At 41.0% G+C, this 25,405-nt stretch overlaps 1 protein-coding gene across 1 annotated transcript in view; it reads right to left on the bottom strand.

Annotated features, from left to right (window-relative positions):
- Positions 1–20,418, bottom strand: part of Cand1 (cullin associated and neddylation dissociated 1) — a 30,892-nt gene extending 10,474 nt beyond the window's left edge. Inside the window, exons 1-8 of the mRNA XM_040754821.1 lie at positions 20,286–20,418; positions 11,126–11,269; positions 7,789–7,943; positions 6,371–6,494; positions 4,711–4,967; positions 4,322–4,427; positions 2,455–2,600; positions 17–309 (exon numbers count right to left, since the gene is read on the bottom strand). Of these exons, the coding sequence (XP_040610755.1) occupies positions 17–309; positions 2,455–2,600; positions 4,322–4,427; positions 4,711–4,967; positions 6,371–6,494; positions 7,789–7,943; positions 11,126–11,269; positions 20,286–20,353 (1,293 nt within the window). The 5' untranslated portion in view covers positions 20,354–20,418. The remainder of the gene's footprint in view (positions 1–16; positions 310–2,454; positions 2,601–4,321; positions 4,428–4,710; positions 4,968–6,370; positions 6,495–7,788; positions 7,944–11,125; positions 11,270–20,285) is intronic.
- Between the last annotated feature and the right edge of the window lie 4,987 nt (positions 20,419–25,405).

Here is a 25,405-nt window from a genome sequence, read left to right as displayed (position 1 = left end):
ACACGCGCACACTGACCTGGCTCTGCAGCATTGTGAAGGGTGTTTCTCCCTGTTCCATTGCATCAGGGTCACACAGCCAACTCTGCACAGGACGAGTTTGCTTCAAAAGAGAAAGGTACGCATGAAAAACATCTGCCTTTACGTTCTCTTCACGCTCTTTAAATCTGGATATCAGGGCAGGAGAGACGGTCTTGTAGAATTCTGGAAGCATTTCATGCCTTGTGCTAACTACGGCATCCAGGCACTTAGCAGCTGCGCGTCTCACTTTCCAACTCATGTCATCATCATCACTGTATTCATCATCACTCCCTAAAGGGAAGTTTTAATGTTGAACAGGCTATTAATGGTAGAGAAAGCACACAATTTAACACAGAAAGTGAACTGGTATTTCAACCAAGGCAATTAGTTAATGTAGCTTTACTGTCTACAGCAATAGGTGGCTTAAAAAAGAGTAGACTGCAAAACAGATAAACAACTCATTATAACCATGCATGTTTTAATCGGCTAAGCACTGTCTTGTTATGCAGATGACAAACTGGCTTACAACCTTTTCATCAATACAGTGAGTGCTTAGAAACTCATGAACTTCTCAATGTGAGGGGAAAAAAATCAATCAAAGGGCATTTATAAGATGAACTATGAAACAGATTTGTCTATAGATGTAGTAAAAAGGATGGAAATAATTTTCAGCAAGAAGAATCCTACTACAGGCTTCATACATAGCTTTTCACTGAACCTCTTATGTGCTATCAGAACAAAGACATGTTTTTAATTTCTGATCAATCTGTCTCAAGAGACTGGACATATATCCCTCATAAGAAAACTGAACGAAATACCGCTAAAATAGAAGGCATCAAATTCATTTAACAATACCTATTTAAAAATTACAAGGTAGCACCAACATAAGAGTTAATCTATGTAACAGAAAATAAACCAAATTCTTTCTTCTGTCAACACATCATGAAATCTGCATCCTAGTAATACATATTTAATAGAAAATTAACAAATGCCTTAATTACTGAAATGACAACACCATGGTTAAGTAATATTTCTTATATTTAGCTCATCTAATTTTAAAGCAGCTGAAGGACTTGAGCTATTTAGCATGATAAACACCAACTCAAAAACTGGAACATTTCTTTCACTCCTAAGGTTTCTCTTCATTAATATAACACATTTACCAAGCGACCACTATGGGACAAGCATTACTCTATACACTACACTGAAAGCAAAGCAATCAAGGTTAAATTTTCTAGTCTTCAGGAAGATTGCACTCTGACAGGTGGATGATAATCAGTTACAATATGCAAGAAAACGATTGTGCTAAAATAAAAATGCTAAAGGGATATAAAGTTATGCATAGTGAGGGAAGGCTTTGGGGTGTGAGGAATGGAGAAGTTATTTTAAGATGGGAAAGAAGGAGCAGGGGCTGGAGAAAGGGCAGGAATAAGATATTTTAGTTAAGCAACCAGTAACATCAATTCAACAGTCATGTATGAACCCGGATTTGCAGGAAAGGTATAGAGCTGAGCTAATTAATAGTGGTACTAAACTAAGAAGACTAGGTGAGATCCAAAGGAAAATTAAGAGTGTTACAAATAAGTACAAAGATTTATCCCAGGTACATTCCTTCTAGTGGTCAGAGATGATTAAGAACCTCAACAGAAGACAGACAGTGTGATATCCTGGTCCCTGGATGCTAACTAAGAGAACAAGTAATAAATGTTTTCAGTCATTTACAATTTTGTCCATCCCTGGAACTGCATTCATGACAGAAGAGGAAGAAATGAACTTAACAGCATTCATCTGTAGAGAAGAAATGGGGCAGTACCCGCTGGAGGAGTAGATGGAGTTGGGGAGGGTGTACTTGTTTTTTAGATAGCCAAGTCACAGATTTTATAAGAATAGAGTTATTGCATAAGTTCACACAATCAAACTAAAAATTACTATAAAAATAAGAGAAAACCCACTAATCTATGTACATGGTAATCTATTTAGATATTTCTATTATAATCTTACAAAAAAAAAAAAAACAGCAACTGCTATGCCCTTAAAGCACTACCACAAATCAGCCTGACTTTAATCACATAAGCCACAGAAATGTTTATATTATTCATGCATATTAAACTGGGTCTCAAACAATATTTAGGATTTTTCAATACAAACCAAACTACCCCAAATATGTATATATTTAGATTCATTTTTCCAAAAACAATGGCTTATCTTGCACAAATGCTTTGTAAAAAAAAAAAAGTATAAACATTGGATTGGGGATATAAAGAATGCAGTTGTTATCCATGTGGTATTTAAGACTCTAGGCTTGAGCCCCACAAGGAAAAAAAAGCAAAGTTCTAAGGAACAAAACTATGGTACAATTTGCAGTTAAGAATCATCTTCCCCTCTCTAACCCTGGCTTTATGAAGTAACAGATTCTTTCTATATAATTTGAAATACCTTGATCATCATCATCTCCACCATCAGCATCCATAGCATTCTCATCTTCATCTTCATCATCATAATTGTAATTTGGATCATAGGTAAGATATTTTAGACAAATGTTTATAATGGTAGAAACATGAGGATAAACTTCCTTAGGGCATCTAAATACAAAGACAAGAGCTGCTTTAAAACACACAAATACAATTTCCTCCCTGCTTCAGTTATTAGCAGTAAGAGCAAAGTGGTTTGTGACCGCTGAAATTTTTGTCCCATGAGCTTCATGTCTGAAAAGATTTACCTTTCAAATGATACCTAGTTTTAGGATGTGTGTCCCCACAAATATCATATATAAATGTTAACTACATGGCTCAAGTGGGAACAGTACAGAGATTCTTAAGTCATTAATTAGCACTTGTAAACTTGTTAGTCAACATGCATTTAGCATGGTCTTCTCACTGTATGCTAATATCAACCAAAATACACATATGCCTAGAGCCAAAAGGAAAGGGACAATTTGTAGTTCTTAATAAAATGAACCTCAACATTTCCAATTTTCACAATTTGGCATGGAACCTTGAGACAGCTTAGTTAGTGGTCAAAACCCCTGGCTGCTTGGATCCCAGACTGATGGCTGAGAGGCCAGAGTGAGACTGATTCAGACACCCTGAATGTGGGTCTCAGTGAGGAGGCCTAGGCAATCTATGGGGCTTTGGGAAGTAGATCAGTATTTATCCCTGGCATACAAATGGACTTTGGGTGCACATCCCACAACGAGGGATGCTCTCTCAGCCTGGACTCTTGGGGGAAGGCCTAGACCCTGCCCTGAACAAAATGACAGACTCTGGAGATCTCCCATGGAAGGCCCCACTCTCCCTGGAGTGGGGATTGGGGGCGGGGGAGGAGCTGGTGAGGGGGCGGGGGAAGAGGGAGCTGGGATTGACATACGAAGCAAGCTTGTTTCTAATTTAAATTAAAAAACTTAAAAAATAAATAAAAAATAAAAAGACCCCTGGCTGCTCTTACAGAGAACCTGGATTCAATCCCCAGCATCAACATGGAGGCTCACACCTGCCTGTAATTCCAGTTCCAGGGGATCTGACACTTTCTTCTGTCTTCCATGAGTACCAGATACACACATGGTGCAGCCATCCACACAGCCCAAATACCCATACACATTAATAATATTTTTAAATTGGCACAACTATAATGGTGCTCCATAAACAATGAGTTAAAAGGGCAAAGTCTAGACCAAAACTAGCTAGGATCAAGACACCATCCAAACAACTGTATTAATCAAAGGCAAACATTCGGATAATACTGCTTTCACACAATTTTTACTAAGATTTTAAAAAGAAAATTAGTGCCTAAGTTTCCAAATTGAGAACCATTACATTGGCAAATCAGGTATGACAGGTCTCAAACATAAAGGTTTAAAAGAAATACATTCTACTATGCTTCTCTTTGGAAAAACCCGTTATTCTGAAGACACACTATATGTATGATGCGACATTCCCCTTGTATGAGTGTCCTAAATTCTAACGATAAACATTTTCAAAGTAAATGAAGCTACTAGATTTTATAATAGTAACATCACATTTGCTACAAATATTCGATTAGCAATCAATTACTACTTAGATAAAATACATCTGAAATCCTCTCTTTATTTAACTAATCTTTTTTTTTTTTTTTTTTTTTGGTTTTTTGAGACAGGGTTTCTCTGTGGCTTTGGAGGCTGTCCTGGAACTAGCTCTTGTAGACCAGGCTGGCCTCGAACTCACAGAGATCCACCTGCCTCTGCCTCCCAAGTGTATTTAACTAATCTTAATAACTACTGCAATTTTAAGGAAAAAAATTTAAAAACACACAGATCTTAAAAGTATACCTTCTCACAAACGATTCAAAAGCTTGAATGCAGTATTCTCTTAATTCATCGTCGTCTACATTACAAAATTTTACCACCAAAGGAATTATCTTCTCCAGGTATTCACCTAGGAAAAGCACATTGCTTCTTAACCACATACTTAAAAACAAAATTAAACCCAATTTTAGGGGGGCAGTCAGTGAGAGGGCTCAGAGGGTAAAGGTGCCTGCTGCACAGAGCTGGAGGCCTGGGCTAGATCCCCAAAACCCAGGTTCAGGTAGAAGGTGAGAGCTGACTGCAGGGTTGCTCTGACCTCACACACTCATTGAGTCAGTCCTACATGCATCACATACAAACAACACACACACGGTGGAAAAAAGAGACAACTTTGAAATCCTTACATGTCTTACCTATTCTATGGCCAGCTTGCCTACTAATAGCAGCAATACATTGGATGTAGGTCCTTGTTGTTGACATGGAGTCATTTTTGGACAACTCTGACAACAGATGTTCAATAAGGTCTACAAAAACTATATTCCCACAGCTCATGACTAGATGGCCAAGAGCAATAATAGTTCTTTTCCTCACTGCAAGTCTAGGACTGGTCAGCTGTGGGAGTAGACAGGTCAGAATCGAAGGATGGAAATTTACAAGAAGTCCTCCTTGCCTTAAAAAAAGGAAAGAGAAAAACAGAAAGAAAACAATAAATTCAACATTCCAGAGCACTATGAATATATATAGACTCTGAACTCAATGTATATATCTAGGGTACAAATTAAGTTGAGACAAATTGGAAGTCAGAATAAAAGAAAAGCTGAATTTTCACTGTCCCTATCAATGCAAATGAAAACTCCAAGCTAAACATATATGGAGGTAGGTTTTCCCAAGTAACTCCTAGAAGTGAGACCTGTATTACCTACTATAGGCTGGATTACCAATTACTGGCAAAACACCAAACAAGACAAGTCACAATGATCTTGTCACTTCCCTCCTTCTAGGATTTCAAAGTATTTAATCTACTGAGTCTTATTTGTTTTTTTTTTGATTACTCACAACACCAAAAATCTTGATGTCTCTTTCCCTCTTCCGTTCTTTTCTTTGTCCACCTCAAGCTCAGTTTTATTGGTTCATTTGCCCTCAAAATTGTGTTTCCCAATCCCCCAGCATGCACAGCTAAATTAGCCAACATTATTCATATCATCATGTGCCAACGGTGCCAGTAAGCAAATCACACGGGACAAAAAGTCTGCCTGGGTTATCACTGCCTATCAATTAAGAATGCATTTCTTCCCACCTCAGGAGGACTCCCAATCTACCAAAGGACCCCCTACTGCCTTTGTATTCACTCCATATCCTGGCTTCAACATTCTTACATGTATACATTCTGCACCATAGCACATTTAATCACCCATGTGCCACCTATTCTGCAAACTCCATTATTTCTGTAAAAAGCTTCACTGAACATGGTCCCACTTCACTCCCTTTGGTCCTCAGCCATTTCTCTTCTTACTTCCTAGGGTAAAAGTATAAGTGCTGTGTGTGTGATAGAGTAATAAAAAACTCTCATTACATACATTTAATATACACATAATCTATTTTTATATTAAACCAAATTAACTACAATAGCAGTCGCAAATAATGAAGTAGTAACAATTATTAGAAACAAGGACACACTGATATGGAAATGCCCTTTGAAGTCTACTTTCTTAGGAGTGGCTCATTTATTCCTAAGTCTATAGCCACAGAAAGCAGGAAAGCAACAAGTGAACAAAATCCAAGCCCCACCCCAAACATGCAGTGGAAACACGGTGGATGGTTGGGGTTATTATTGTTTAACTGCAGATTTGTGACTTTCACTAAAAAATCCCCTCACTTAAGCAGATTACTGAGCATGAACACAATAATAAAAAATAAACTGCTAAAAAATGTGCAATCACAAACTGAAGGGTTTTCAGAATCACCAAACAGCTGTGATGCATAAGAACAGCTTATATTTCCTTTACCCCCAACCATGGAAACCTAGGCCAAGTTTTATAACACACAATACAAATAAACAGCAAGTATATCTACCTGCTCAGCATATCCGCCATAATATCCAAGGCCTCTAGCTGGACAGAGACATCTTCCTGCTTTGCTATTGCGCTAGTAAGGCGACCAGTAATCTTCTTACACACATTAGCAGCCAGTGCAGAGCCTGTAAGAGGAGTAAGTAAGAGGTTCAAACATGTCATCTGTCTGACATCTGCACTGGTTACCAAATATTCAACAAACTATAGCTGTCTAAGACACTTAAGAAATCCTTGCTAAGGAAAAAAAAATGTTTAAAAAATACCTTATTAGACCTAACCAAGAATCAAAAATAGAGTAATTGTCAAAGGGATGCAGGAAATGTGACTATCACTATTCACATTTTGCTAGGCAGCTACTGAACGCTGGTAGAAGCCTGTAGTGCTTGTGGCAAACAAGTGTAGAAATCTTGCTAAAACAAACTAAATGTGACGAGAGGGAAAACTATGAAGTCAGCATGAAGATAGGTAAGATAACAATTACATGTAGCTTCCTTGGGAACTGACGGACTCTTTGACTGCTTAATGAGAGGGAAGCAACACTGGCATGCTCTGGCAGACAAGCTCCTGTTTGAGATGGAGAGAATTGCTTTCTTTCTTATGGCACGAGGGAGGGAACCCAGGGTCCTGTACATGATAGGCATGCTTTACCATCTAGTCTCAGTCAGAGCCCCCAAATGTTTAGATCTTTACCCTAATAGAAGTCAAAACTTCATGTGATAACTTCATCTCTGTAAATCGTAAATCTCAACTTTGTGACTTAGACTCGATGAAGCAACACTGGTCATGACAAATGTATTGAAATGTAGTCAGAAAATGAGTGAAACAACACTCACATGACATTACCAATCTAAAACCTTCCCACAAGGTAGGCACATAACCCCCCCCCCATTTGCAGAAAAAACAATAATGTCAACACCAGCACTGCAGTCAAAACCAACTGCATAGTCACATTACCTAGATAATTCTGGCAGAGGCCAAAAGTTAATTACCAGATGCATTAATTACTAAGTTATCAAGTAAATGAAAGGAACTAGTAACTAAGGTTACTAATAAAAACTATTTCATAGCTATGTCTTAACTGTTCAAACTTTTACATAACAAGCTTTGATGAAAAGCTAGATCAAACTTGGAATTACAAACTAATGAGAAGTCAACATCTGGTTATCTTTTCCTATACTGCAGAGGATGCGCAGCAGAATTCTCACCTGCAGCTGAAGAACACACAGCAAGCACTATTAACACCCTACTTCAACAGAAATCCCGTGCAGAATTAACTTGGTACATTTAAATTCCATTTACTCAAAAATTACAATTGTGCTTAAGAATAAGGCTTCAAATCACCCCTCTCTGCCTTGTAACACAGGGAGGGTAGGATGCATCTCCAAGTAGGAAGACAGTAAAAAAAGGGTTCGTGCTTACCACTGGAAGCTGGAGGAAGTTCCCCAATCACTGTTTTAAGGCCAATACTGGAAATATCCCGAAGCTGCTCCTTATCGGAAAGCATGTTGGTGCAGAGGGTGTCTACGATTGTCTCTACTTGGTACTCTTTAACTTTACTCACTAAAGGACCAAGGCTGCAACACAAAGAAAAGGTCTCTTAACATCTAGATTTGGTTTCCAATACCCCACTGATCGTCAGCAGAGTAACAGTAACTAAAGAGGACTCCACCCTGCATGCTAACTAACCCTTCAAACACACAGACATAAACGACAAGCTTTAACAGCCAGGAGTCTGCATGCACAAAGACCCACACATAAGAAAAGCTCCATACAAAGTTACATTGCCAACCTTGACCCTTTCTTGTCACTGTTCTAGTTTCTTTTAATTTCCTGTCTAAATTTTAAAAGCACAATGAAAACCACTAGTCCTAGTATGTGCTCCCAAAGCACGCAGCACATCTTCTGTTTTATACTGTTGTGTTTCTATTACTCCTGTTGGTTGAACCCCTCCATGAGGATAGCCCAAACACTGGAGCACACTGTAGGCATGTCCATTACCTGAACATTCATCAAGAAGGAAGCCTGGGCCCTAAATTACAGGATTCACTATCAAGTTTATGAGGTAAGAAACTCCCTTAACTATTAAATATAAAAAGACACTATTTTACAGTTTCCTAAAACTTTCACATTCAATATTATTGGCAGACTTCTGAGCAAGATTTTTTTGATAGTAGGCTTTGAAGAGAGAGATAGTTAGGAAAGAAGACCATTTTAATAGCTTCCATTTAGGTAAGCAACCATAATCAAATACAAGGGTCAAAGTCATGAGACTTAGTGGGGATAGGATGTTAATACAAACAAGGGGAAGAAAGAACCATTTCTAATGGAGAGGTTAAGACCAGAAACTAAAATAAATGAGATATATACTGAAAGAAATGAGTGAGAAGGAGGCCAGAGAGACGGATGTTTTCCACAAGTGCGTGCACACACACACACGAAAATGTGCACATACACCAAACATACACAATAAATTATATTCTCTGATTAAAACACTAGAATCCAAGGACAGCATTCAGGGACAGTCTGAACCTCTCAGATAATGGGCCACCTCAGGAGGTTCCCGGATCACTTCAAGAGCTATTGCTTAAGTAATCTGAAGGAATGGAATGGGTGGGAATCACAGAGAAAACAAGAAGAGCAACTTCTCCAAATCCAACTACATCAACATTTACAAAAACATTAATAAAGACTTCTGTGCTATGATACAGTCACATACTAGGTTATATCAACTAAAAATGCACATGCCTAATCACTGGTGAAGATGGCCAAGTTTTATTCAGGTGCTCCAGAACCCTCTTTTCAATACAGGCCATGACTTTGCTTCCATCTTTTCTGGGCAAGCAACAAAGCCAAGCAGTAAGCTAAGAATTCCCTCACTCATGTCTCCTCCTGTGTTATTTCCCCCTTCTGCTTTTTGATTATAATCCTCACTTGTCCTTTTATTCACAGGTGAATCCAATCTCCCTCCCTAATGCAATAATCTTGCATTTATCACAACTGCTGAGTTTGAAAAGGCATCCTTATTGTTTAAACAAACATCAGTCCTTTCATATTTGACAGCATCCACTTCTAAAATGCATGCGAAGAGAACTGGTATTACTAACATAGGAAAGACTGAGTGCCAGCCTCATGTGGCATACTCGCTACTGCAACCAACCATGCTGGTATTTTAAATACAGAAACCAATAGAGTGACTAAAATAATGAGGCTTTTAAAGAAACAATAAAGTCTCAAGAAATGGAAAAAAAATCCCAAGTTAGACAATGTCAGCCATGTTAAGTCAGAGTTACTATACATCGTAGCACCAAAGGCAAGTTTTGCTCTCAGGAGGATTGACACGTCTGCTAAACATTCACCACTGTCATCTGAGAAAGAAGAAGTGGTATAAGCAAACAATGACAATGGGCAGGGATGCTACAGACATAATGACTCCCCAATCTGGTCTAAAATTTTAGCAGAACCAGGGTGGAAAATCCTGAACAATGACAATATAACAGCGTAATACTGTTGTAAGGACAGACAGTTGGGTCGATAGAGCACAAAAGTCTAAGACATACACTTTTACACTCGATTGATTTTTTTTTCAAAGACATCAAGTAAATTCTGAATTCAGTTCAGTGGGGAAAGGAAGGTCTTTTCAATGCACGGCATTGCAACAGCTGCCCATCCATATGGGAAGAAGCAAACAGCTCTGACCTTACAGTTTCCACACAGATGATCACAGAAGGAAAAAGCTTTCCATCAATACTGAGTGCTGTATACAATAACAAAGAATTTCAAAGAGGAAACTACTTACTTTCTCCATTCATTTCTAAGATCTAATGCCCAGAACTACACTGACTTACTAGCTTGTTTACTGTTTGTGGTACTGAGAAAGAACACATGGTGGGTAAACCCTCACCCCTGAGCCATTCTTCCAACTAGCATTCTACTTCCTTATCTGAGCCAAAGCTTACTAAGCCACACAGTAGGCCTTGAGTGGAGACCCTCTTGCTCCTGCCTCCTGGGTACTTGGGATTACATGGAGAGCTGAAAACTCAAATCCTATACTCTAGGAATAATAAATACAACCGACAAGATCCTAACTAGTAGGAGTGCTTACCAGCAGCACACTAAAGGACAACTGAAATTCTGCAACTTCAAGCAGATTCTTGTAGTCACAGTAGCATATCACCTTTAGCTGTTGTCTGCCTTTTACTTCCCCCCCCTCCCTTTTTTGAGAAAGGAGCTCTGTAACTCTTGTTAGCCTGGAATGTGTGATCCCCCTGCCTATTCCCGACATGCACATACAGTCTTTAGAGCTGTCATTTTGTAAGACAAGTTTTGTTTTTCTCTGAATCTCTTGTTTTTAAATTTCACCTCAACTAGAGTAGGACTTTCAAATGCAGACCAAAAACAAAACAAACAAAAATAATCAATGGTCACACAAAAAACACTGTTTGATTTCTCTACATATACTTCTCAAAAGTTAAACAATCTCATAAAAGTCTACACTAACAAGTTAGATTCTTTAATGAAACACCCCATATTAATCACATACAATCATTCAACATATATTTCCCAAAAGTTAAATAATTTCATGAAAGTGTACACTAACAAATTAGATTCTGTAATGAAATACCCTGCATTAATCACGTGCAATCATTTAACATTTACCAGTAACCTAAAAATTTCAAAAAGAAACTTTCTAGAAAAGGACAACAACATCAGACTTCAATATCAGTTTTAAACAGTGACCAAACGAGACACAACTTACCATTTGACAGCTAAGTTCTGTACTTCACCATTTTTATCTTCTAGCAACTTCAAAATCATTTTCACTACTTTTCTTTCACTGTCATCATCCAATTTGATGGAATCTTTCTGCAATTCTGTCATCAAATCATTTGTAGCCATAAACCTATTAAAAATTTAAAAAATTGTTAATAAAAACAATTGTTAATAAAAGCAGTGGTGATGCATACCTTTAATCCTAACACTTGGGATGCAGAAGCAGGGAGATCTGAGTTCAAGACCAGTCTGGTCTACAGAGTGAGTTTCAGAAAAGTCAAGGCTACACAGAGAAACCCTACTTTGGAAGGGGACAGAGAAAGACAGAGAAGAAGAGAAGGAGGGAAGGGGAGGATTTAAAGCATTAAAATACTGACTTCTCCTATTTAGTGATGCTTCCTTTTGCAAAAGAAGCCCAAACTACTTAAGTCATCATAAATTTAAAAGCTACAAAGAAAAGACTAACAGAAAACAGTAACTTAAAAATCAATGTTTTCAGATAGGTACTTTTTAAAAAATGTAAGATTGAATTATAGTTTTATGTGTAAGCATGTTTTGCATGCATGTATGTATACCACTTGTATGCCTGTTGGATCTCCTGGAGCTGGAGTTACCATGTGATGTTGTGAGCCACCATGTAGGTGCTGGGAATTGAACCCAGGCCCTTTACAAGTGTAACACGTGTCTCAACCTCTGAAACACCTCTCCAGCCCTTCAGAGAGGCACTTTTAACATTCTAATGTACTCTTACATCAGCCACTAACCAAAACTATCCCTAGACCAATCTTGACTTCAAATACACTTACAAGACTTAAGAGAATGCTCTTCCATTCTCATTAATGGACTATTACTTTTTTGGCAGCAGGGGTGGGGGCTCCATATTCTCTTCCTGGATTTTAACTGTATTTAATACAGAAACTTTGAAAAGAAAAATCACAGACAAAAGAAGGTTTAAACCAAACAGACTGACCAAAAGTCAGGTCTATCATTTGATCTCAGATTTGATAAAAGGGTTGAACATTCAGTAAAAGAAAATTTAAAGGATTAGATTTCCTTCCCCCTTATAGTTAACAAAAAAAAAAAAAGGTTTAAAATTAACATGCATGGAAATGGGTTGACCCCATGCAAATAAATCACCAGGAGCTGTAAAGCCAAATGAAGAGTTGGTTCCCCAAATCCTGGCTCAACCATGAAAATAGTCCAAATGAAATAATACTTACCATCCTTTCCCCTTTGTTACAACAAGGCCCAGTTGAAAAAAAAAATACTTTTTCACATAGAAATGGCAAAAATCTGTGTTTAAACTGAAAAACACGATTATCATAACTGTAACTATTATGGCGATATTCTGGCAATGTGGTCAATAAGCTATGTGGTGATGGCTGGCAAGACAATTTAGTGAGTAGTATAATGTAATTTTAAGGATAATTTCAATAATTAGGAATCAATATCCATTTAACACCAATGTCAGTTTTAAACTACATGAAAGCACATAAATTCTTATCAAGTCTTATTGCTAGTTTACAGTCCTGGGGTTAGGTAATGCTAGCTGCCCAATCCAGTAACACGTAACAAAATATTCACGGTTCTGGTGGGTTCTACCGTATGCATGAAGGGGTCCAGTCTGTTACTCTTCTACTTAGTCACTGTCTTAAGCTAGAAAGCCAAAACTAAGCTAAACACAAGCAAAGGGTCAACCAGCCCCCACCTTGACATCAAAAGCATGTAATAAAGAAGCCTATAACTTTCAAGACTGCAATGATTAACAGCTAAATACTTTTAAGGTTGAAATGAGTACCGGCAAAGTTATCAACAGCATTTTTCAACAACAGAAAAACTAGATGAAAACTACCATAATTCCAAGATTACCTCTCAGTGGCAATGCTAAATCCAGATCTGGAAATTTCTTTCCTAGTCCTATATAAAAACGTATAAAATAAATACTCTTGGAAGGAAGTTTTCAGTCTGAAGACTGTCTTCAAGCAGGCTGAAAGTTCATTTTGAAGACTCCCCAGTACACTCTACTTATTCTAGGTCCTAAGGCAGAGATCACACACACACTCCTCTCTCTCTCTGCTATTCTGTTTCATCTAATGGGACGCACACATAAACACACAAACCTCATCTTTACAAGTTTTTCCAAGGATTAGTTTAACCTAAGGTTTCAATTTGTTCATCTCTTTTAAAACTATTTCTTTTACTTTTCTTACAAATTTCTAATACTAAACGGCAGCCTGGCATGGCATGCACACCTACAATCCCAGTACTTGAGAGTTGAGGGAGAAGGACCAGGTCAAGGTCAGACTAAATGACTTTGAGTTTGGACAAAGCTACAGGAGTTCCTGTCTTAAAAAAACAAGGCAACTTTTACTGAAACAATCCAAACCATCATGTCAAGCAAAGCGCCTGCTAGTTTAGGTCTCAGAGCAGGAACAGAGATTCCAAGGGGAAATTGTCCTAGTGGAGGGAACCACAGAGCACCTCTGATTAAAGGACTGTCTAGCTGCTTAGTGTCTGGAGAAATTTAATCACAAGATAATGGAAATGTAGGCTGAAGTGAAGCTGCAAATGGTCCCAGTACTCACTAATCAAGTACCGAGAAACCAACATACCAGGTGGTTACACAGGAGAGTCAAAACAGCCCCAAGTCCCTGCTGGTTTAGAATTTATATTTCAACCCAGTAAGGGGAATACTTCATTTATGAACAAGTACTTGCACAATTATGAACTGAGAGAAATACTACAAAGCCAAGTCTCATCAAGGAGGATGGTTAAGTGGCTAAGAATTCTGAGTCCTAAGGACCAGAGTTTGGATCCCTGCACTCACATTAGACAACTCACCACTGTTAACTCTAGCTCCAAGGGATCTGATTTTCTTTCAGCCTTTCTTTCCAGACAGAAGCTAACACACATCCTCTCAAACAGAATTGATGGAATCCATTCAGAAAAATAAAATTAAGAAAATTTAAAAGAAAGCACAGCATCCTGATGAATCGCCCAGCAAACAAGAACAGGCTCTCTCTCAAGGAAAACTGAGATGTGATGAGCAGACATAATTATTCTGCAAAAGGGAAAAAACTGATGCCAGGAAAGCAAGGGCTGGGAATTATTAAAGAGATCCGTAGAATACACCAGGACTTTAGGCTTTAGATTAATAGCACTGTGAAGCTACCAAAAACCAGACACACGGAACAGAGCTGGGAAGAGAAATGATTGGAACTGCCTGCCATTACAGTCAACCATCAGTTAGCTGAACTGGAGACAGGGTTAGGAATACTACTACAGCATAAAGATAATGCACACCAAATGACTAACAGAAAGAGGCAGGGGTAAACAGTCAATCTCAAGGCTTACACCTGTGAATTAACTTGTTAAAAAATTAGTAAGCCCTGCACGAATCTGCCCCACTTTGTAAACACCTGCAGACAGCTGCAAAGTGATGACAAATTTGAGTCATCCAACACACACTCTTCATTGCAGTGGGGCTCTGCATCCTGGTTTCAACTTTCATACCACAAGACAACTAATCCTCTCCTGGATTATTTCGAGCTTCGTGGTCCATGTCTGTACTTTTTGCTGATGGTTTTGTTGCTTAACATGGCGCCCACACATACTCTTTTGCACTGTCTAGCATTCCCATACACAAAAGGGCTATGATGTGCTTTCTGGAAAAAAGTGTATTCAATAAGCTTCATTCATGCATGTGTTAAAGTGCTATTGACTGTGAGCTCAAGGTTTAATCAACCATATTAAATAAAGTGTCTAAATTAAAATAGACATAAAATGAAATTACTAACCTATCAACTAATAAAAATGCAGGAATCAGGGACTCACAGAAACCAAACTTCATAATCTCCTTAAAAATAATCATTCCAGGTTCACTATCTGCTAGTTCAGATTTGAGGCAATTTTCCAGAACATGCCACTACAAACAGTAAGGGCCAACTCCTTGCATTTGAATTAAAGGGATAAAATTGATAGTTCTCTTCAGAATGGATTACACACAGGGACACAGAGTAAATAAAGACAGGGCTTATGTACAGGGCAGAGCTAGAAGACAAATGTTGAGAAGAGACTTAAGGCTTGAATGAGAGCTGATTATGCAGGCACCCTGATGTCAGGGAGGAGGAACCAGCACTGTGGTGCATCTCAGTGAGAGGCTGTCTCAGTGTTATGGAGCAGCCACTGCTAACATCAGATGCTTAAGCAGGCATCTTATACCACCATGACAAATGAGTAACTCTCCCGACCTCCCCTTCATACATAAATACAACTTTACTCTTAACTACAGCAGAAATCTAGGTGACTTGGTCAAAATGCATCATCCAGCAATTATCTAGACTTTATACACATACCACCTTTTCCTCATGCATTTACTAGAGCTATAAATAAGCCTGGAAAAATCTATATAGATAAGTTCCCTCTATGACATTCCTTTCTACCCCCTTCCAGTACTGAACTTTCATCAAGCAGATCTGTCTGCAAATCCAGGAAGGCCAAGCAAGCTGTAACCATCACCCGCCTTTGAGTGCATACAAAGTATCCCAAGTCACCTTTTACTCTCCTGCTCTTCAAGAAAAGGCAATCAAGATGGTGACACTCACACTTCCTTTTATGTCAATGTGAAAACACACTTTCAGCTATGCAACAAACTCTCCAAAGACTCCTGACTTCTTTACAGGCTTAGATTTTTACTAACCTTAAAGTTTCTAAAGGAAACATTTTCTAGTTTTCAAAACAACTAAACACATTTTGTAACAAACCACTCCCAACATCATAAATTATCTCAACGTTGTATCAAGCAGCATGGAATTGTTTTACAATGGTTTCTTGAAGATATTTCTTTCTTGCATGATTTTTCCTTCTTTTACCTTGGAACTAAAATGCAATTCAAGTACCGCAGGCTCTCATGGAAGCCAGCTGTCCGATGAGTAGTCAAGTAAGACCGGGTCCCCACACTGAAGAGCCAGACTGCTCCGAGGTTAAAGAGTACTTGTTGCTCTTAGAACTCAGTTGTAATCCCCGCACCTTCATAGTGGCTCACAAACATTCCTAACTCCAGCTCCCTGTCCAATGTCCTTTTCTGACCTGAGGACACCAGGCACACACATCTCTCCCTTTCCCCTAAACACGTTTTGTGCCATGTGTTTTCATACTTGTCTCTACCAAGAAAAGATCAGCATAGACAGGACATCTCTATGCTTTAACCTTCTGTCACTACCAGACAACTAATGGTGACTACACACCTCTACAGTAAGGTGCTAACCATTCAACAAACAGATTTACTGGGGATCAGCAGTAGAGCCCAAACTTCTCAAAGTTCTGCTAAAGGAATTAAACTATCTTCCAGAACAAAACATTTCATCAATCTCATTTTTTAAAAGTTAATTTATTTTTATTTTATGAGCATTGGTGTTTTGCCTACATATATGTCTGTGTGAGGGTGTTGGGTCCCCTAGAACTGAAGTTATAGACAATTGTAAACTGCTATGTGATTGCTGGGAACTGAACCTAGGTCCTCTGGAAGAGCAGTCAATGCTCTTAATTGATGAGCTATCTCCCCAGCCCCCTGATTTTAGAGGCAACTGAAATTTAAAACCTGACTCAGAATGTCCATAAGCCAAAATCCTGAGAACTAACACAGAACCAGGCATTCGTGAAAGAGAAATCCCAGCTCTACTGTCTGACTTCTGGCAAACTCTTACCCAATCTGTTACTGAAATATAATAGAGGTTATTATTATTCACTTTACCAGAGATAAGGATAAATAAAATCAGGTGGACAAAGCTTGTAAATAAATTATCAAAATTCACTTAGTATTTACTATTAATATTCATAAATGGAATACTCAAGAGTTCACCTATACTAAAGCTTTCACTGTTATCTATAGATTCCGCTGACTGTTAACTGTACCAGTTCATTTGTACTCTTTGGTTCCTGAACACACCTCCGAAGGTCTATGGACCCAAGTAACTAGTTTATATTGATTTTTGGGGAGGGGTGGGCAAAAAATATTGAGAACTGCTCTAAGAAACACCGACAACAAATGATGTCTTTTCATTTTCTTCTAAAGGGTTACTTGAATTAAACATTTTGAAAATCTTCTTTCCCCAAATCAAAGCAAGTAGGCACTATCCTTCCACACAAATGTCCCGTCATTAGCTTCCAAATTCCTATTTCACCTCCTCATGTTCCCTTTATCCACAACACCAGTACCAATCTTCAAAACACTAAAATAGGTGATTTTTAAAATAAAATGGGCCTACAATTTAAATGCGTTTATTCTCAGGCTGTTTACCTTTCTGCCAAATGGACTGCACTGCTGCCTAAAAAGAGCTGTCCTATCCAGGAGACTTTGTAAGCACGCAATGAAGCCTTGAATCTCACACATGAGAACACAGGCCTGCTAATTAGGCCTAACCCTCTGTACTTCACACCAGAATGTAGTTCTTTCTTCCTTCCAGAAACCCTGTCTTCCTTCCTTATGAGCATGTTCAAACTTTGGACACTGTGGCATGACATTGTTCATCCTAGAGAGTCCCACAAGATATATATATATATATAAAACCTCAAAACCTGCAAAATCTCTTACCTCACAATTCTGTGTAGGGCCAAAACTCACAGCTACTCTGAACTCCAGCATTGCCCAGAGTCCTTTACACAAGTCAGACATTACATAATGCTGCTCAGCCTGACTTCCAATCTTCTGGCAATTAAGTATTTAAAAATACCAAAACAACTAAACTTCTAAGAAGCAATCATGACTTTAAAAAAAAATGATGCATCTATATAAAGAAAATATAAAAAAACTCTTTAAAAGACAAGCTCAAATGTGTTAATTGATCATCAAAAACATTTAATATTTAACATATAGAGTGACTTGCTCCCAAACATTTGTTAAGTAAATAGTTAAAATTTAGTTAAAAAAAAAAGTCCTTAAAACAGTTAACAGCCACTGGGCGGTGGTGGCACACACCTTTAATCCCAGCACTCGGGAGGCAGAGGCAGGTGGATCTCTGTGAGTTGGAGGCCGGGCTGGACCGACAGCCTCCAAAACAATACAGATAAACCCTGTCTCGTAAAAACAAACAAACAAACAAACAAAAAACAGTTAACAGCTGGGCAGTATTAGCACACACCTTTAGTCCCAGCACTTGGGAGCCAGGTAGATCTCTATGAGTTCCAGGACAGCCAGGGCTGTTTTACACAGAGAAACCTTGTCTCAAATGCCACCTCCCTCAAGTTATTAAAAATGTAATAATGTTAGAAAATAAGTTGCTGTTACTAACGGTAACATTCCCCAAATTCTAGAACTGTGGCCAATAGTTTTGTCAATGTCTTGATTCACTCCAACCTAAAGGTAGAAAATGGGTGTAGCTTCGCATCAAGGCATTATTTCTTTCTTAGCAGTATTTTCTTAGAAAAAAATCCAAGTATGCACACATTCTTTTACAAGAAATTACTTCAACTGATAGCTGCATGCACTGTATCACACTATTGTAGTCTTTCAAAATACCTCCATCCAGGAGTTTGTAATTAACAAAACTATGTGATCTGCTGCCTTTAAGCAAAGAGAATCAGTCAAACTTAGTACTTCTACAGGGAGTAGAGCTACTGGACATAGTGAGGAGGGAATTACACACACACCACACACACCCTCATGTAGTTGAGTTTACCCGTGTGTTTCATTCATTCATTTCAATCTCAAGACTTCAACTGTGAACAAGCCAACATCCAGAAGAAATTAAACCCAATCTAACCCTCAACAATCTAAAAACAATCCCTTCAATCTGATTTGGGTCCTAGAAGCAAACAAATCTAAACTTCAAAATGCTTCTAACAAACATATGGCTCTTTCTTTTCCCACTTTCCAACACTGAACTCGTAGGGAAAACTACTTTTTATTTTTTTCTAATGTAAATTTAAGACTTAGAAGATCTCTAAGTAGAAAAGAAAAAATTAAGGTGTTAGTGGTTTTGAGTAACAGAAACGACCCTGTATTTCACTGACCACTTTAATTACTTTATCTAGGAACAAAGGCATTATTTTCCCCAGGGTCCTCCTTTCACAGATCGGAAAATTGCTTCTGATACGAGTTGAACAAATTTTCAGGTGTTAAAACAGTTCACACAGCAAAACCCAAGGTCCTAAGCTAGTTCAACCAAAGAGACTATTTGTTCTTTTTAGATGTACACAAAACTATCTCCCAAAGCATTATGGAACAAAACCTACGTATCAAAGTAATAGCTGTTTTCTTGTTTTGAGAGTCAGGAAGGATTTAACAATCAGTGTTGCCGAGGGGGGGGGGGGGGCGCATATTAACCTAATTCGTGAAAATACAACTCCTTCAATGTGCACGGAAAGGAGAGCCAAAAGTCCAGGTCTCCCAGAACACAACTCTATGTATGATTAAGCTTCACGGCTCACCAGCCCCTCTTTCCAAGATTGATGTGCTTGGCAAAAGGCTCAACAATTCAGCCCTCTGGCCATGATTTTGCTTAGGGATCTGAGAGAGACTGAAACCCGGAGATCCTGCGTGGGGTTTCACCTGACCTGGTGAAGTGACAGCGATGCTGGCGGGAAAAAACCCGCAGGCCAAGTCCCCCCCCCCCACCCCGGGTTCCTTTCCACCTTCGCGAACAAGAATTATCGGAGGGGGGAAAAAAGTATATAATCCAATCAGAGGAGGCCTCCAAATAAAAGTTGATCGTTGCACCCGTTCCCATCCGCGGGAGAGCAGGCGGCTGCTGCGTGGCTGGTGAGCAGCAGCTTGTGTGTGGCTAGCCAGCGCCAGGACGGCCTGGTGTCTCGGGAACTAGGGCCGGGGACTAGGCCCGGCCGTTCGCCTCCCGGCCGGGAAAGACACCTTCCCCACCGCAGAGGGTGCCTTCGGCCCCTGGCGTCACCTGGGACGCCATCATCGTGTCCCTACGGGTGGACAAAGGATGCGATCGGGACGCCGGGGCGCAGAAGGGACCCGGTGGCCACAGCGGACAACGGCCTAGAGGAAAGATGGGGGAGGGGGTGGCTGGAGACCCGCCGGACTGAGGGGTGGGGCAGGGCCCGCCGCGAGGCCCGGGCGGCTGTCCCCGTCCGTCCGTCCCCCCCTCCCCGAGGTGGGGCTGAGGGTCGGGTTTCAGTCTCACCTAAAGTCCTTGTCGCTGGATGTCATTTTTTCCAGCAAGTTGGAAATGTGGTACGAAGCGCTCGCCATGTTGCCGGCCTCGATCCCGCCTGCTGGCTCGGTGGCTGCTGGGGCCCGCGGCCGGGGCTCCTCCTCTCGTTGGCGGCAGCGCCCGCTTCCAGGGTCGCAGCGCGACACGGACTGGGGAAGGCGCTTCGACACGATGTCCGGTCCCCGGCCAGACAGGGTGGGCGCCTGTCCAGGGGGGAGGGAGCGGGGAGAACGAAGAGAGAGTGACGGGGACGGCCTAACGACGGAGCTGCTCGCGGAGCAACGAGCTCATGGGCGGCGGGACGGACGGCTGGGCCTCGCCGGGAAGCCAGACACTTACGCTCGCTCGGGCCGTCTCGCTCGCACTCCCTCCGCACTCGCTCCCCAGGGCAAGAGGCCAAAGCCCGCCTCCTTCGCAGGGAGGGCGGGGGCGGCCGACGCAGGGCGCTGCGGGGAGGCGGGGTCGGAGTTCACCGAGGCCGTCCCGAGCGCTCCGCGCAGGCGCCGCTGGAAGAGCCGCTCCCGTTGGCTGCGCCCAATGTCTGTCTCCGCGCGGCCCGCCTTCCAAGCGGAATGACAACGCCGCAAGGGCCTTGTCTCGCGAGACCTTAAAGCGACGGTTGAAGGACGGGCCGTGAGCGCAGCAGGCCGGAGTCCTTCTGAAATGGCTTGGGTGCTTTGCTCCGTAGGACATTAAAGAGGAAAAGAGACAGGGATTTGTGCGTTTTAAAGCGGGCGAGGCTCGTGAGCGACGGTGCTCACAGCCGACCCGGAGGCCAGCGGGAGCGCTGTGAAATGAGCTTGCCTTCCAGACGGTACGCGTGGCCGACACTGCGCCCTGGCAACCATGCTGTGTGGCTGCCACGTGAAAACCACAATTCCCACAATTCAACCGGTGACACGCGAAGGACGGGATTGGCTGCTTGACCTGGAGCTTGCTCTTTGGGTCCCAGGGTCGGAGAGAATGCTGGGATTTGCAGGCGGACGACACGGTTATGCTAATTAACACCTTTCTGTCGGTTCGCTCCCTGTTTCTATCTTGAGTGTTTATTTACCTAAGAACACCCCCTTATCTCCGCCGCCCTCTTGTTCTGCTGCTATTTTGATCAAGCGCATTGCATCATTTGGTGTTTTGCAGGTTCCTCGTCGAGCCTTCTTAGCACTAATGTCGCCTAACTAAAGGGCATCAGGACACTTGTGGAGGAACAGGCTCCCTTCATTTATCCTAGAGCCAGCTTCCTGACTCCATTTAGTTCTAGTAAAATACCCTATCGGGGCCGCCTGTGGGGGTGGTGCACGTCTCTAATCCCTGGTCTCCAGAGGCAGGTGCAAGAGAGGGTGTATGCCACACCAGCATGGTCTACAAAGCGAGTCCCAGGCCAGTCAGGGCGGTGTAGTACAACCCCGTCTCAAAACAAAACTCGTTACAGGCTGTACTCAGGTTCTACATCATTCAGTGGTCGGCTTGTGCACTTGTGATCCTGTGACTGCATCTTCCTGTCTCCTCGGAGAGACTAACACAACCATCAGAGATCAGAGGTGAAGTAGCAGCCAACCGTTTCCTTGCCTGTTCAGTATCTGAGAGTTTTCACAAGTTTGCCAGTTAGTGATCAACAGCTAAAAATCTGTTGGGAGAACTAACTAGCAGACATGTGAAGAATTGGAAGGATCAGATTTATTTCAGTACTCAAACAATAGCTCATTGCTTCCAAATTTTTCAAATCCCAGCCAAGCTGCCTGATTTTGTTTTCTTTTTAATACGGTCATCAAATAATAGTACCGAGTGAACTGTTACAAAACTTAACTATTAGTTCTAATATGGTTTGGATTCAGTGCGGGTCTCCATTTCCTCGTGCTGCTTTTGTCGGTGTAGGTTTTGTTTTTTTGTTTTGTTTTGTTTTGGTTTTTGTTTTTGCATTAATGCCATACACTCATTTTGTATAACTCTACCACTCTAGGGCACTTTTTTCATCAAACTTTACCATTTCAGCTCCAATTTTCTTCATCTGTTAGCAACTTTCACACGAGATTTAATATAAACCCCCAACACACACAAGCAGGTCACTTTCCTTGTGTAAATCTGAAAAATGGAAACCTCGGTTATTTGGAATAGTCTTTCTTTAATGCATATCCAGGAAGACATCAAATAATGGTTTGTTTTTTGGTGGGCAACTCTTTTATCAGTCCCTAGCAGACTACATTATTTGCAGCCAGGCACCAGGGATATAGACCATGTTTCCTGCCACTTACTATGTATCTTAGGCAATTCATTTTAACCTTTCCAAGCCTCAATTTCTTCATGAGGAAAATGATGGCCTTCCGAGTATTGCCTTCAGAGAGTTAAAACTTAAATTAGAGTCAGACATGTGTGTGTGTGTGTGTGTGTGTGTGTGTGTGTGTGTGTGTGTGTGTGTTGCTCCCAGGAAAAGTTTTGTCACAGCACAAGGTTGGTGAGAGAGTTTGTCTTAAGAATTAAGAATCAATGGGCTGGCCTGGCGGTGGTGGTGCACGCCTTTAATCCCAGCACTCGGGAGGCAGAGGCAGGTGGATCTCTGTGAGTTCAAGGCTAGGCTGGACCGACAGCCTCCAAAACAATACAGAGAAACCTTGTCTTGTAAAACCAAAAAAAAAAAAAAAAAAAAAAAAAAAGAATCAATGGGCTGGATAGATGGCTCAATCATTAAGACCACTGGCTGCTATTCCAGACGTACTGAGTTCAATTCCCAGTACCTACATGGTAGTCCATAACTGTCTATAACTCTAATCTCATGAATTCAGGTGTCCTCTTCCGTTGTGCAAATGTACAGACAAAACACCTATATACATAAATACATACATCTTAAAAAAAGACAGAAACAATTAAGTTAGGAAACCAGATGCCAACCTCTGGCCTCCACATTTAGGTGCACACCTGTGACTAACTGCCCCCACACAAATGCATACACTCAAGCACATGTATACACATACACATTTCTGACATAATAGCAAAATTTAGACTAGGGTCTCAACATGAGAATAGAATCAAGATAGAGTTCTAGTATGTGTTTAAAAGGGGGGAGTAGAACTTAACACTGCCTTTTATATGTTTAAATATGATAGGGATGGGAGGAGCTTTAAAAGATGAATGACAAGGGGGACAAATATGGAAATGTGTAATTCATTAACTGAGTAGCTGATGTATCAGCATTACCTGTTACATTATTACAAACACATGTGCAAAATATTTTCAATGATGTTTAATGACCTCCTGAGCAGACCATAGATTTCCAGACTTTTGGAGGCATTAAATCGATGAGCAAATTGGCAAAGAATGGGTTGGCAAAACCAGCAGAGACAGCTTATTGGAACCCAGACTCTTGGACCCCAGACTGACAGCTGGGAGGCCAGCATGGGACTGATCCAGACCCCCTGAGTGTGAGAGTCAGTGAGGAGGCCTGGGCAACCTATGGGGCCCTGAGCAGTGGATCAGTGTTTATCCCTGGCATACAAACAGACTTCGTGTGTCTATAGCACAAAGAGGGAGGCTCTCTCAGCCTGGACTCTTAGGGGGAGTGCCTGGACCCTGCCCTCAGTGAAATGACAGACTCTAGATTCTAGATATCCCCTATGTGGAAGGAAGTGGCGATAGGGTGGGAGGCTGGGGGATGGGGAGGAGGGGAGGGAGAGGGAGGGAACTGGGATTGACATGTGAAACAAGCTATTTAAAATTTTTAAAAACATCCAATTTAAATGCAGTGATTTAACATCCTGTTCAAAACTCTGTTGAATTTTATTATCACCAATAATTGTAAAAGGTAGAAGTGCTTGTGTTCCATCCTCTACCCTATGTGTGTGTGCATTCCTGCATGTATGTGTGTACATGTGTGTGTGTGCATGTGCATGCAAGTGTGTGTGTGTGAGTGTGTGTGTGTGTGTGTGTGTGCATATCTGTGTGCTGTCATGGCCTTGGACATGCAAAGTAATCACTCTAACCCTGAGCTACATCCCCAGCCCGTGGATGGGATCTTTAAGAAATTATTATGTCACATGTCCTCTGTCTTCACGAATGGGTAATGGGTTGGTGCCATTATTCTGGGAGTGAGATCCTGATTAAAAGAGATGAGTTCACAAACAGATGTGTTTTTTGTATCACATATTTTCACTGGCCTTTCCACCATATTATGATACAAAGTCCTCTCCAGATGCTGAGGCCACAGTGTACGAATTCCTATCTTCCTGAACCACAAGCTAAACAGACTCGTACGGCTTATAATTTGCCCAGTCTGTAGTATTGTGTTAGAGCAGCAGAAAAACCAACCAATATACAGATTTACTCCAATGGTCATACGGACATTGCCTTCTGCTTCTAGATCCTGTAGGGCTGAAGGTAGACTGCAAAAGAAGAGAAGACAAAGAACATAACTATTCTTTGTCCATGTACTGTAAGTCTATCTTTGCAGTTAGCACTGTTCTTGTGAGGCCTGAGGTTGTGAGTTGTTTTCATTGTCTTAGAGATCACCGCCCTGCATGCTTTCCATGGTGGAAAAGGTCTGAGAACATTTGTAGGCCTCCAGGTGGCAACAGCACTCCTAGATGGGAATCGTCATAACACTGAAGCCCGGCTTATTTCAGAAGATGTGTTCACGCCTGAACAAACCCATGGGCCTTTGCTACATGCCATGAAAGGAGCGCAGAGCACTGCATAGTCAGCTCCTCTCCACCCCACCATGTCTCTGTATGTCTCTTCTGCTTTCCTTAAATATACACTAACGTGGTCAAGCAAAGAATAAGGAAGCAGCAATGCTCACCAACACAAATGCTTTCTTTGTTGTTTCGTTTTCCCCATCACCATTGCAACCACAATGTCCATTTTTTTCATCACCCCTGATGACATCTGGGCTGACCAGGAATCTCTATTGAATCTTCCCTTCTTGACCAGACTTTCATTTCCTGTACTGTGTGTTATGTTATGGACATTATTGCTGTTTATGTAGTAAGCAGGGGGAGAAAGACCAAACACTTTCTGCCCCTCAGTAGTTCCCCTGTTTCTTCTAGCATTCACTCTCCACGGGAAAGCTTTGAGGACTGCAGTGCGTTGGTGGGAGGCAAAAT

Source organism: Mesocricetus auratus, unplaced genomic scaffold, assembly GCF_017639785.1.
Source record: "Mesocricetus auratus isolate SY011 unplaced genomic scaffold, BCM_Maur_2.0 Super-Scaffold_100011, whole genome shotgun sequence".
NCBI classification, from domain to species: domain Eukaryota; kingdom Metazoa; phylum Chordata; class Mammalia; order Rodentia; family Cricetidae; genus Mesocricetus; species Mesocricetus auratus.
Note: the sequence above shows the minus strand (reverse complement) of the source record. Positions and strands in the feature narration are given on the sequence as shown.